The sequence below is a fragment of the Hyperoodon ampullatus genome (genome assembly GCF_949752795.1).
Source record: "Hyperoodon ampullatus genome assembly, chromosome: 12".
Classification (NCBI taxonomy): domain Eukaryota; kingdom Metazoa; phylum Chordata; class Mammalia; order Artiodactyla; family Ziphiidae; genus Hyperoodon; species Hyperoodon ampullatus.
Genome location: NC_136925.1, coordinates 51,421,156 through 51,436,564, shown reverse-complemented (window position 1 = coordinate 51,436,564; position 15,409 = coordinate 51,421,156). Strand labels below are relative to the sequence as shown.

At 35.2% G+C, this 15,409-nt stretch overlaps 1 protein-coding gene across 1 annotated transcript in view; it reads left to right on the top strand.

Moving 5' to 3' along the window:
* The window catches only part of TRDN (triadin), a gene marked incomplete at both ends in the record, with an annotated part of 296,330 nt that overhangs the window by 229,355 nt on the left and 51,566 nt on the right, over nucleotides 1-15,409 (top strand). The window contains 2 exon segments of the mRNA XM_079716733.1: nucleotides 4,333-4,383; nucleotides 14,879-14,917. Coding sequence (XP_079572859.1) covers nucleotides 4,333-4,383; nucleotides 14,879-14,917 — 90 coding nt within the window.

Below are 15,409 nucleotides of genomic sequence, written 5' to 3'. Positions count from 1 at the left end.
TCCCAGACCAGGGATCAAACCCGTGTCCCCTGCACTGGCAGACAGATTCTTAACCACTGCACCATCAGGGAAGTCCCTATCTGGGAGAATTTATATCCACACTGACCACTTTACTAAGGAGGCTCCTGTAATTTCTATTATTGTTGTTGTTGTTATTAATGTACAATTGCAGACAATTTCCTAGGGAACACCTTTTCCTCAACGTTAAATTCTCTACTGTTTGCAAGATGTCTCCACAGTCACTAGAAAATCATGTATATAAAGGTCTACTACATATAATTATTGATTTGGAACTATTTAAAATGAACCTCTTTTTTTTTTTTTGCGGTATGTGGGCCTCTCACTGTTGTGGCCTCTCCCGTTGCGGAGCACAGGTTCCGGATGCGCAGGCTCAATGGCCATGGCTCACGGGCCCAGCCGTTCCGCGGCATGTGGGATCTTCCCGGACCCGGGCACAAACCCGTGTCCCCCGCATCGGCAGGCGGACTCTCAACCACTGCGCCACCAGGGAAGCCCTGAACCTCTTTTTTTATTCAAGCTGTGTTAATGCCCTCAAATATCTTTGTTATATACAAGTTGGGTACAATTTTAGAAGCATTATATTGTCACCTTTCCTTTATTTTCTGAATATAATTTTCATTATATACAAAAATCAAAGAAAAATTTGTAGTATTACCTATAAAATTTCAGTGACTTTAACCTCTGCAGTGTTATTGTTTCTGGAGAGGATTATTGAAGCTTGCTGCTGAACTGTGGTGGAATCAGAATGCAGCGATTCCACTTGCTACATAGCCTCTTATTTCACTGGAGCAACTTAAAGATTGCCTACCTTTGCTGGTCTCTTATGGACTCCACCTGCATGTATATATTAGAACCCATACTGAAACAATGCTACATTTCAAAAATCAGAATTATTACACAGAAATCCTTTGGGACTATATTTACTGGGGATGTGATAACTATGAGTAAATTAGACATTTAAAGAAACATCATTAGGCTTGTGTCTTTATTTAAGGAGGTATAGAGGGGACTAGGGATGATTATTCCAAAGAAAAAGAGCAAGAGAAAGACACACCTTGTTGCCTTTTGCTACTGGTTCAGCTACTGACTTTCCTGGGCTAGTGGACTCATGTAAGCCCTCTGTACACACTCAAGAGGGCAGAGCCCTGCTTATGCAGCCCTGACCATCCAGAAACCAGACAACCCTATTAGTTAACCCTATTATTGGTTATATTCCTTCTGGCATCCACCACTATCCTCTCGCTACTTGCTTCTTATTAGTCTGACTTATCTGAGGTTGCAAGATTCACCCATGGTCCAAGAAACTGCAAACCAAATCATAACCAGGCAACAAGGAGGTTAATTAATTACCTTCTATTGAGAATGCAATAGTAGCACCCTTAGGTTCCTCTGGCATTGGCGTAATATGATGGACATTAGAAATATTGACTAGCTTTGTGACTCAGGCTTGCATATGTTTGGATCTAATGCCAGAGAATTCAGAGCAGAGCTTATCTTCTTTCATATTCTGATGCTCAGGACCATGCACCTGATGATTCCCCCAACTTCTCTTTGTCTTCACCATACTTTTTCTTGGCCATTCACACTCATCAAACAAAAGCTAGAGCTAAGAATAGGGTAAGTTGGCTGATGACTTTGAAACTGATCCCCAATGATTCATTCATCACGAACACTCACCCTAGTTCATTATTGCCTTTGTGTCTGGGAGTGGTGTAAAACCTGAAATGATCTTCCTATTTCTTTGTAAACATTTTCTCCATTACAACCTCCTACCAGATTATTTTGAGAGTTCCAAGAAATATCCCAGCACCTTTAAATATATTCTAGATCCTGATAATCAAGATTCATAAGCCTTCCTGTAGGCTCTTGGTCAAATGCAAAGAAACTACCATATTTGTAAAAACAACACACACAAAAAATGTGCTCTCCAATGCTTTGCTCCTGACAAACAAGATAGATGCATTGAAAAATGCCTTAATAGCTGACCTAAGTCAACGATGTTTCAATCCTTACTAATACAGAAGTGCAGAATTCCCATATAACACTGTCTCCACATTTTTGGTCATATTTGGTACCCCTGGGTAGTTAGGGATGCTCAGACCAGTCTGTGGACTTCTTAAATCAGGTCAAAACCCCTTGAAGTCAAAAGGACACTGAGAAGAAATGAGATGCAGGAAAGTTGGTTCAGGAGATGACCCAGCCTGGGAGCAAAGGTATCTTCCTACTAGCAAACTAGAAAATAAAAATTATTTCTATTTTCTGAGGACTTTCTTCAAATTTAAGGTGATGGGTTTATGACCTTCAAATACCCTATAAAAGTATATCTGTTTTTCCACCCCTTCCTTCTTTCTCCACCAAAATCGAAGTAGTCTACAGGCCCTCTCTTTAGGTCTTGTTCTTTATAACTACTTTAATCTCACACAGTCATGTACAGACACCCATTTAAGTCAACATGTTGAATCTTGAAATGTGAAGTTCCAGACGTTGTGCTCTCCCACCCCACCAGGAATCTGTCCCCACCACCGCTTCTCATTTCACGATACATTAATTCTTTTGGTTTAGCCAAATGCAAAGCAGTAAATTACCCCCGTCAGTCTGAAAAAAAAAAAAAGCTAATGAAGCTTCTCCGTGTGTATATTCAATTCATAGTTCTTGATTTCATCTTCACATGCTGAAATACACAGAAAAAAATTGATCTTATTTATTCTTAACACAATAAATATCAACAGGGACACTCCTTTATCACCAAAGCCACTTTTTTTTTTTTTTTTTTTTTTGTGGTACGCGGGCCTCTCACTGTTGTGGTCTCTCCCGTTGCGGAGCACAGGCTCCGGACGCGCAGGCTCGATGGCCATGGCTCACAGGCCCAGCCGCTCCGCGGCATGCGGGATCTTCCCAGACCGGGGCACGAACCCATGTCCCCTGCATCGGCAGGCGGACTCTCAACCACTGCGCCACCAGGGAAGCCCGAAAGCCACTTTTAAAAAGTCTACAAGCCTATGGATATTTTTTTTTTTTTTTTTTTTTTTTTTTTTTTTTTTTTTTTTTTTGGCATTACGTGGGCTTCTCACTGCTGTGGCCTCTCCCGCTGTGGAGCACAGGCTCCGGACGCGCAGGCCCAGCAGCCATGGCCCACGGGCCCAGCCGCTCCGCGGCATGTGGGATCCTCCCGGACCGGGGCACGAACCCGCGTCCCCTGCATCGGCAGGCGGACCCTCAACCACTGCGCCACCAGGGAAGCCCCAAGCCTATGGATATTTAAGGCTCTAGTTTATCTATCAAGAAAATCTTGCTCTGAGGAACACAGCATTTTCAGTGGAACACCAGAATACATTCTTTACACAATCCAAATCCACCCGAACTCAGTGGATTCTAAGTGATTGCTTGGAGCAGCATGCCCATTCATAAGCACCACCACCATATTTTTTGCCTTCCACACCAAACCTCAGATGAGAATAGAAAAAAGGGCTGGAAGGATAGATTTCTTTCATTGCTTCCTTTCTCACTGCATTATTAATCATTTTTGTCAGTAAAATAGATACTGAGATTTAATGTTGCAGAAAAGGCAGAGAACTGGTTTTAGCTTTTATTTTTAATAGGTTAAAAATATATTTTATATTTTATCAAATTTATCATAAATGTGATAAATTTATCATATTTCTCATGTCTTCCAGACCCATATAGATGTCTGGAAGGCATGGTATGATTAGAGTCATTTTGTATTTGAACCTGGTAGGATAAATGAAGTTTTCCTTGATTTGCTTTAACTAAGGACCACATGTTTAAGACATTGGGAGTTCACAGATGAAAGTGTCTCAAAGTTTATTTTAATCTTATTCTTGAAATTTGTTTGACTTGAGTCTGATGACTAAAACACCACATTTACATGATATATGCAGAGTTTTCCATTTGATTGTTTATTTTTTTGAAAAAACATAGCCTGAAAGAAATAAACTAAGTTAGTGCTGATTATAACAGTTTTGGAAGACTTCTAGATGCTGAAGTCATGTGTTTTTTAAAATTACAGATAAAGCAAGTTCCTATTCATCCAAATACACGTCCCCTTAAATGAACAAATAGATTGTACCTCATTCAACAATTTACATTTATTTTAAATAGAAATGATTAGAGAACAGCTTGTTGTACTCTATACTGTTGTTTCTTTGTCTATGATTAAAATTATTTTTGAAAGAAAACATCATATCATTTCCATCCAGGTTCACCTTACCGATAGCTCATTGACTCCATTGTATGTGTCTTCTTACATCTTTTGATCTTGGTTTCAAATAAATGTTCAATGTTTCTTTCCAGAGCCTATTAAGGGAAAAGAAGTGAAGGTTCCAGCTTCCCTAAAGGAAAAAGGTATTACTCTATAATGAAATGTGAAAACACATTGATCTGCCTATTGCATATTCAGTTATTTGAAATAAAGTAGTATATCATTATTTTTCATATTCTCAAAACTCTGATTTTTATATGCCCCCCTCTGTTTTTGAGCAAAGGAAAAATTCTAAATTGTACTATGAAACAACAAAGGAAAGAGTGGCTATGTCAGAAATACTAAGAAAGCTTTGAAAAATGCATATGCTATTCTGATTCCATGAGTCTGTAGTGGAAAATCTACATTTTGTAAATATCCCAGGGTAAATCCTATTAGGAATAGCCATGGGAAACCAAAGATTTAAGATACAAAAAAACACTTAAAATTTCTCAGTGATAGCTTGCCATTCTGTAAGTTCAGATACAGTAAAATCCTAACAAATTTTATAGCTAGGAGTAACTTAGCGATAAACTATAGTCCAAAACCATCATCTTGTAGGTAAATAAAACTGAAATAGTCAAGAAACTTTTCAGTTATTGTAATTTGCCCCAGAGCCAGCCTGAGATCGCTGATCTCCAAATCAAGCACTGTGATCTTGCTAAGGCATCTTATTGCACCTCTGGCCTTCCTACTATACTAGACTCAGAGGAATGTGGATTCTGATACGCCATGCATCAAGTTATGTTCCCTAAAACATAAGTAAATATGTTAAGTCCAATGTAATACATTTAGTTTCTAATTATCGCAAGACATTCTATGGGTGTGGCGTCATTCTCCGAACTGTCTAATACTTCTTGTCAAAATGAACATAATAGTGAACCAGTAAAACCATGAAGTATACCTGCTATGTTGAATGTTCAAATAGAGCCTTTTCTACATTTACCCAGAAGAGAAGATCTACGTGAACTATTGACAAACATACAGGGACTTTGTGGTAAAAATTCCAATTTACTGGAATTTTTTATTAAAAAAAAACTTTTGGGTGAACTTTTATAAGGATGCACTGGAGTTGGAGGAGATGTGGGAGAGTAGTAGGAGGGGAAAGCTGACAGGAGACTCAGTGAGAGCAATGAAGGACGCAAGGAGAAGCTCCATTAGTCAGAGTAGCAATGTATAAAAAAATACCCTAAAGTCATATTTTTCTAACTTTGCAATTAAATTTAAATTAAACAAAATTGTTATTTAGTGAAACATGAGAGCATAGCATGATTTTTTTCTCAGCCATGTATGTACTTAATTTTTTAAAAAACGTATTTCAAGCAACATGGACTCCAAACCTATTAAGGCATTTATGTTTCACTTCAGAAAAATATCATCATATCCAAAACTTTATTTTTATTGTCACCTAGGTAGTAGTTATTTTGGTACTATATACAATTTTATGTTTTTCAGACATAATATGTAAATTAGGATATTTTGCTTGCAAGAGAATTTTTACGTTATGCTAAATGTTCAATAGGCAGCAAAATGTTGTTACATTGTATTATTTGAAGAATGAATTAATTGTGAAGACTAATGACATTCCTTTGGATGAAGCTAAACTGATTTATTTCTTTAAAAGAACTGTAGATTTCTTCAACATGATCTGACTGTTGATTGCAAGGGAGATTTATATAAATATCTAAATTGAAAAGATTTGATGCCATCAAGTAATTCAATCATTCAATGATGTTACAATTCTTTTGCCAAACTAAGATAGAAATGTCAAAAATGAGGGACAGACAGGAATATTATAAATTTCCACATTTTTATTAGGAAGTGCAGTGCAAAATTTTCCCCAGTAGAAATGTGTGTGGAATGTGTATATGAATGAAAAACAATTTAGGTTTCCACTAAAAACACGTGATGCTAATTTGAGTCTTTGAACACTGGAAATATCTACTTAAGAGTTTCCTCTCTCTTCTTTCATCCTTCCAGGTATTGTTTTTTCACCATCCCATTCCACATGGTCAGTGTAGCACCAGCCAGTGTGTGGCCACAGATAATGGTGATGGGGAAGGCAGCATTTGGAAAAGATGCATTTTTTAAAGTTATATTTTCATTTCATTAATATTGAATTTTCTACTTTACTCTATGTTTCAAATAACCACTTGAGTATATTTAATGTGTTTTTTCTTTTACCATTTAAAGCAACAATGATCTCTCTTAGTAATGTGCCAGAATATTATTGGTGCTTTGCAATTTTATGAATTGAATTTCATCATTTGTTTTCCACCGAACAACCAAAATTCAGGCCTGTGGTGCTGAATGTGAATGACAGTCCTAGGACATTTTGACAGAAAGTGTAACATGACATGCAGACTTTCACTTTCTCCTCTGAGAGGTGGTGTCACATTAGGCTTTCTTTCCTTAAAGGGGGTCACTGTCATCTCACATATATCAAGACAGCTACAATTCAAAAAATTCTTACAAAAAAAGAAATTAATTTTAAAAGTAGTCTTGTTAGATTAAAAGTTTAGCATATCTTCTTTTAGTAAACAGAGGGAGTCTTAAAAGTCTTTATTTAATATCCAGTCAAAGAGCATCAAACAGAGTGATAACATCATGCACACTTAAATGATAAAATTCACAAATACATAGAAATTAAACAACATATTCTTGAAAATCCAATAGGTCAAAGAAGAAATTAAAAGGAAATTAGAAAATATCTTTAGACAAATGAAGATGAAAACACAACATACCAAAACTTACCGAATGCAGCAAAAGCAGTTCTAAGAGAGAAGTTCATAGCAATAAATATCTACATTAAAAAAGAAGATGAAAGATTTCAAATAAACAACCTAACTTCATACTCCAAGGAACTAGAGAAAAAAGAACAAACTAAGCCCAAAGTTAGCAGAAGGAAGGAAATAATAAAGATTAGTGAAGATTTAAACAGAACAGAGAATAGAAAAATCAACAAAACCGAGTTGACTTTTGAAAAAATAGACAAAAATGACAAAACTTTGGTTAGATTAAAAAAAAAAAAAAAGAGTGAAGAGCCAAATAAATAAAATCAGATTTGAAAGAGGAGACATTATAACTGGTGCTACAGAAATAAAAAATGGACCATAAAAGACTACTACAAATGTTTATATGCCAACAAATTGGACAACCTAGAAACTCAGAATAAATATCTAGAACATATGATAGCCAAGACTGAATCATGAAGAAACAGGAAATTTGAACAGACTAATAACAAGTAAGAACATAATTGAAAACCTCCTAACAAAGAAAGTCCAGGACCAGAAGGCTTCATGGTGAATTCTACCAAACATTTGAAGAAGAATTATTGACAGTTCTTTTCCTGAAGAATTGTCTAAATAAAAATTATACCAGTAATAGTAACACTTTTACTCTAAGTAGCAACTGACAGTCTAACACTTTTCCAGTTGTGCCCATCAGGCCAAAATGCCAAGTTGATGGAATGAATGGAAAGGGGATACATTTTGGAAAGAAAAGTAGTTGAGACTGCCAGAATTTTCTCTTAATAATTGGCTTTCCAAAATTAATGTATCTAAGTACTGTGAATTTTATTTCCTTCATTCAAAAAGTTAATGTACAGCAGTAATATATGTGCAACTATATGTATGTAAAATATATGAACAATTATAACTGTAAAACCCCAATATTCCTTCCTTGGTATTCTCTCCATTTAAGCCCTCAAGAGGATGACTCACTTTCACTCTGCATGTTCATTTTTCTTGTCACTCCAAGCCACATTATGCAAATATTCTAATGTGCTTCTCTCCTTCAGGGGAAATTTTTAAAAATGTCATAGTATTTTATTTATTAAATAAATAATTAATTAGTTGAAATAAATTTAAATAAAATTGTTATTTTATTTTTTATTTTTCTTGTTCCCTTTTTAAAAAGATTTAAATGTTTAAATCTTTAAATTTAAAAAGTTTTTCATATAAGGTCATCTATTATTTTTATATATTTAACCAGTTGTAGGATGAGCCATACCTATGACCTCTGACCTTTTATTCACGTAATTGATTATTCTCACTTCAAGTTTAAGAAAATGAATTCTGGTGCTCAGAAACATAAGTAAGAAAAGGTGACTCTCTCTTGATAAGGGAAAAAAACAAAGACTGTCTGCTTATTTACCTTGGCAAGTGATTTTTGCACAACTTTTTGAACCACTTGAATGCTGTAAAGTCAACTGGTTCATTACTTGAAATATATCCAACCAGCTCTCCTGCCATCTTCAAATAACATCACAGGACCTTGTTCTGACTGACTGTTCTCTGTGTGACCTACAATATGTTCAGCCTCCTCCAATTATTTCTTACTTCTTTCAGTGCAGACTCTTCATGTTGGGAAGCTTCAGGGAAGGATAGAATCATGAGGCACACATAGCAAGGCATAAAAGAAAGATTAGATAAAGACAGAGTGACACTATCAGGAATGTGGGACATTGTATTTAGCATATACAAAAGACAAAGGATCACGAAAATGAAATGATGACAGAATGAGGCACGGAAAATGTATGCATTTATTCTGTGCTGCAAAGAGAGAATGCCCTCTGGCTCATTTTGTGTTTTTACTGTCCACTCAGCGAAATTTCTTTGTGAGCATCAAAGTCCTATGGGAATCTTGCCAAGGAAGGGTTGCAGAATCAGGACTTAGTCATAAAGCATTGAGTCATGCACTAAGTGTTTGTATTGAGAACTAGAGCTATTTTAAAACTATACCTATAGAAGCTTATAAAGCATAATTGCTTTTCTTGTTGACCTAAAGGGGATGAGAGGTGAGAGAGAGACAGACAGACACAGACATAAACACAGAGGGAGAACAGGTGTGAAATTACCAGATGATTATCTAAGGATAATGTACACCAATGTTGTGTATCTGGTGGGTCTATTCTAAATGACTTTTCCACCCAGGTAAGGTTTTAGTTAATGGGACAGGGATTCCACTTTACATTTTGGTCTAAACCATCTAAAACTGAAGGTTATAAATTTGATTTTCTTGGCATTTTGAAACCACATCTTAAATAGTTTTGTGTCAATAACAATTTTTGAGTGTTAGTATAATATTCTGGGGATATCTTAGTCACTGAGGCTCCAAAGATGAACAAGACAAAATCCCTGTCCTCAAAGATCTCACAGTACTTGGGAAAGAAAGCTGGGAATGAGTAAAAGTGAAGTGGCCTCCAGTGGTGACTTAGACAAAGCAAACCAAAGTTTTCATCCAATCAGTGGATATCTATGATATAGGTATTAGTACATGAGTGCTCAGGAAATATTTGTTCAGTTATTCAATCTAATCTCAGCCATAGATACATTAGCTAAGTATCATTTCTCCCATTTCAGAAGGTGAGAAAATTAAAATTTAGAGTGTTTTAGATGCCTCACATTAGACCATTTGGATTTTTAATAGGGAAATAAATTTTAAACTGAGGGATTTTTTTGTTCATTTGGTTTGTGTCTGTCTGCTTTTCTCCAGCTGCAGTGCAAAAACTGATCTCTTGCTTTGGATGAAGTTGGGCAATTACTTGAGAGCATCATCACCTTGCCCCTTTATTATGCATGAAAGGATTCCTCAGTTTACAACCAAAGATAACACTGATTTAGAAACTCAAGCAGGAAAAATAGGAGCATAGAGAATGCATGAGGTTTCATAAACATATGAACATGGTTCAATAAGAGGAAGGAAAATATTAAACAGTCCATGGAATATTGAAGGAAAGAAATGTAGGCAGAGATAAGGTGAAAAGTTGTGGAGTAGAGGCTGTCAGGTGTTGGTTCTCTGTGTAAGTTCACCCAAACTCAGGACAGTTTTGTCTTTTGGAAATCTGTGAACTGAAGACATTTCAAATCAAACAAAGATAATCAGAGCTTGTCTTTCTCACAGTTGTGTTTACCAGGGTCACAAAATAATGTGTCCACAGCAGATGAAATCAAATGCTACCTATTAAAACAGACCGCTTATTTGCAAAACACTTTCTCTTAAGACATAGTTAGGAAGAAACATGTGTTCCCTGACGGTTCTTCCAAATCCCAAATTGTGTAGCGAGCTGATTGGAGTGACAGTAGTGCTCCACCCCATCCAATAAAGCCTCATGCAGAAAACAAAATGTGAAAGTGTGTGTGTGTGTGTGTGTGAGTTTTGCAAACCATTTGTTGTTAAATAATACAATGAGGACACAGTAAAGTGTAAATGTATATATGTATGTAATTATAATAGTAGTGGATTTTCATCAAAAAATGCAAATGATTACTCAAATGATATAAAAATCATGGGTTTAGAATAAATTTATGAATGTTACTTCATTTAATACAACTTTAATTGCTTTATTTAAATATATTTATATTTAAATATATTTTAGTGAACATCTTGGTAGAAAAACATAAGAAAAATCATTTCAAATATCAGTAAAGAGACTTACACTGTTGGCTTTGTGTCTGATGCTAAGTGCTTCACACATAGTGTTCAATTTCATTTTCACAGCAATCCTTTTTTTTATTAATGTGAAAATTGAAGCACTGGAAGTGAATTGCCCGGGTCACACAGCCACCTGAGGTTGATTTGGGAGTCATGCCTAGCAATATGACCTGCCTCCTTTGCCAGCAGGCTTTCCAGATTCCCTCAGACCAGAACTCACATACAATTGCCTAGGGAAAACAATGCTGAAGTTCCTTTGTATATTTTATATAAATAGGTTTGGTGACCTGCTTTTTAATGTAAAATCTTCCCATGCCACTAAATATTGAATACTACTCCAGCAGTGAGTGAGATAGCTATCAATTTTCTATCCATGTTCAGTATATTTACCTAGTTTAACCAGCTTAATTTAGGAAACTGTTTATACGATTCATGATTTAATGACTGGCTGGAAAAAAATAGAAACCTCAGTGGCTTTATCGTTCATGCTAATTACAATCTTAATGACTCTGTTAGTAATTTGTACCTATAAGATGTAGCACGTGGCTTACTATGTAGTTTTTATGCATGAAATATTTAAAAACTTTCATTCTGTATCAACAGTAGTTATAGCAGCGTGTGTACAAGTGTTTAAGGCTTTGGAGTTGGAATAAATCAATATTCAAAGACCAGTTTTTCCACTTACTAGGGAGTACATACTTAGACAAGTATTAAGCCTCAGTATTATTATCTGTAAAGTGGGTGTAATAATAGTATTTAGTTCATAGAAGTGATAAATGAGGATTATATAATTGTTCATTCGTGTAACAAATTTTGTGCAACAGATATTTATTGATCCCTAGTCTGTGCAGAGCACTGATCTAGACACTATCATACAGCAGAGAAAATGAAAATTCACCCCAGGACTCATGAAATTTGTATTCTACTGGGGTTAGAGAGCTAATAACAATGAATATTTAATATTATATAAATAAACTATAGATAATGCATATAATACACTTACTTAATGCCATATATAAAATACAAAACATCATTAGTTGCAAAACCAAGAATTATTGTTATTATATTTTATGACACATATAAGGCTTCTATATGCTGAAGAAGCAATTTGATAATGATAACAAAAAAGATTGGGAAAAGAAAAATCAGTGGCATTCAGCTTCTAACTTGCAAAGTATTTAAAGTGGAGATATTCTTAAAAGAATGCACATTCTTGGGATTTATATATTGCATAGATTTCTTACTTTTCAATTTATAAAGACAGAACAGAGACTCCTAAACAAAGTTGATCCCCACTGCTGCCGTTCTCTAATTCAAGCACATGCATGTTGAAGTTTTGGTTGGCCTGCTTTACTTGAGAACACAGTGTTGGTGACACTGAAAAATCATTAATGAAGCTCTCCTCCCCAGACCCACCAGCAATTAACATTTCATAAGTGAAATCAACTCCCTGGAAAAGTCAGTGCTGCATATGAAATGGCAGGCTGTCTGCTTCAAACACTCAGCTTGGGGATTGCTTGATTCTATGTTTCTGCAGTGCTTGTGAGTCGAGCCCAGAAAGAAGGGCTCAAGTGAAAAATGTTTATGGAAACCAGATATTTTATTATACAATAATAATCAATGGTTAAAAATATTTAGCAGTATAAACGGGGTGAAAATAAAAGTTCCCGTTCTCTTTTCCCGGCTTCCAGATCTCAGTCTTTAGCATCAAATACTGCCCTTAGTTTCCTGAAACTTCTCAGTGAAGACTTTTGACTAAACAAAAAAAAAGTATATATATAGACATATATATTGTTGCTGTTATTTGAGTATATATACATATATACATGAAATCTGTCTCTATATATATATATTTTGTCATTTTTATAGGACTAAGAACAGGCATCCATATGTGACTCAAAAATTAAAGACACACTTCAGTAGAAATGCTGTCTACAAAATGAGGGCACCAAGTTCTTAGTGACCAAGTAGGCTAATAAAAGAGATGTCCACCTTAGAAATCCTCACCTGTCAATTCCTGCTTTGCATATTCAACGGTAAAGTTCCCGTTCTGTAAGAACAAAAGAAAATTACCTTGAGAGATCATGTAATTTAAGTTCATGAGCATAATTTTAAAATAAGTAAGCTTTTTCTACATATCACTCTGAATTCTTACATCAGTTTTACAACATTATTTTCTTCATTTCAGCAATGACAAAATTGAGACTTGAGGATTTAAGTAATGCCCAAGGTCACAAAACTAAGTAAATGAGCTTGCTTTAAAAAGCCAGATTATAGATCCAAGAGCCTCCTTCCAACGCTTCCCAAGAATTCATAATTTGTGTGGTTATCATGTTAGTGTTGTTTACATAACACCAAAAGTCAGTAGTTCTCACATCGTCAGAGGGTCCACAGCCACATTCATGTTGAATGATCATAAGAATGGTTATAAAATTTCATGAACAATGTAGAAGTTGGTTCTGATTGTATTGTGCTCATAGCTGATAAAAGTATTCCCCACACCTTTTATTTTTTACAGAAGGTCTTTTGACAAACATTAAGTCTAAAATGATTCCACTTCAAGATTACATGGCAATGTGATTGACAGGGGAGAGAACCAGGTGTAGAGTGAGAAGCAAAACTCTTTTAAATAAACAGCTGTACATGATGAGCAAAATGCCTATGGATCCTGTCCTAGGACATTGAATGTTTATCTCTAACTCTAGAAGCATGGATCAGTTTTTCTAGGACTACAGATACACAGGAGGGAGCATTTCATATTTCTCTATATTTTTTGCTCTATATTTCATTGTCTATATTTGTTTTGTTCAGTCATTCATTCAACAATATTTATTGATCATACACCACATGTTAGATATTTGACCAAATGCTGATATTTGAGTAATAAACAAGGCACAACTCTTGCCCTATGGAACTTAAAATCGAAAGAGGGGATACAGACAATAAACAAAAATTAATTAAAAATCGTATAAAAAAATTTTATACCACATTAAGGCACATAGAAAATATTAAAATAATATATGTCCTACCTGGTGAATGTGTCAATTAAAAAGAGAGAAATATGTACCAGGGAGTGTGGAAGTGCAGTAATAGCACTGATATCACTTTTTACAGGATGTGCATTCAAGTGGTACAGGAAGTACGGTGTGAATGGCTATGGAATTCTCTATTACATAAAATTCTGCAGTTAAGCAAATGAGCTTTATAAAAACTTGTAGCTCTAGGAAATAGACTCCATTAGGCTAAGACCCAAATAAAGCTGGTTAGCACTACCCCTGACACAAAGTCTGTACTCAGTAATATCCTAACCACAGCTCAGTTTTTCTGCTGTTTGAAGGGAGGAAAAATTGTAATGTATCAGAGCCCTTCTATTAATCAAAACAAGACTTTATGCCGAGAGAGTATAATTATGAGGCCAAGGCAAATTGTTTAAATAAGAGAAAGGACTGGGGAGTATGAAAATATCAGTTATTGAAGTTGTTGGGGTAGTGTCATGAGTATTACTTAGATAGCTCAAAAAACTATGTATTTATCCTATACTGATATTAAGTTAGAATGCAGAGTTTCTAGACAAAAGCCATTGTCCTAGGAAATAAGAAAGCACAATACTTTATTTTAATGTGTTTATACTATTATACTGAAGTTAATCCAATTTATTTTATAAAATTAATAAAAAAGACTACTAAAAACAATAATTATACCGGTTTGAAATGATTAAATTAACCACCAGGTGGAGCTCCATGAATTCAACGTATGTAGTCAGAAGTAGAAAATCGCTTAAATTGGTCAAATTAGGAAAAATTACAACACACTTTTTTCTGAGCCGTTTTGGCTAATTTCCTTATTTGCAATGCTTAGAGAATTTATGAATTATAAGAGATGGGCTCTTATGAAAGATAAAATGCCAAATTACTTGATTAGTATAACACTTTTTAGCAAACTGAAATTTAAACCAATGTCCTTTGCTTAAGTTACTTTATAGTTTACTATAAATACATATTCCATTGTATACTGATAAAAGTATGTAACTATAATTGAAACTTATGACAAATGAGAAAAATCTATTAAACCTGCCTATTATTCTATTTAGTACAGATTTTTAAAAAATGCTTATTTTTTCCAATTTGTTTGTTTGTGTGTGCGTATGTGTTTGTCTCACCCCAGAACCTGAAATTAAAAAAGATGAAAAGATGTCCAAAGCAGGTAAGGATACTTTGTAAGATTTACATATAAGTATATATTCTGTTTATAATGAACAAGGCTGGCGTTACAATCAGGGTGTGTAAGGCCTTGAAATGCTGAAAACATTGAAAAAATACTCGTGTACCCCAAATATTTTAATTGTAATAAGCCATACACAAAAGTATGCTAAAATTAATATAGCTTCTGTTTTCTGTTAGCAAATTTCAGATACGTTTGTCAAAGCATTGGAACTGTTAACATATGCTGCTCCTTATTTATCTACCGGGCAATTGAACATTGTTTACAAAGTGCTAAGGGGACAATTTCAGTTTCAGAGAATTTAGCCAGATTGTGACAAATGCCTAAATCTCATTCTTTTTTTTTTTTTTTTTTTTTTTTGCGGTACGCGGGCCTCTCACTGCTGTGGCCTCTCCCGTTGCGGAGCACAGGCTCCGGACGCGCAGGCTCAGCGGCCATGGCTCATGGGCCCAGCCGCTCCGCGGCATGTGGGAT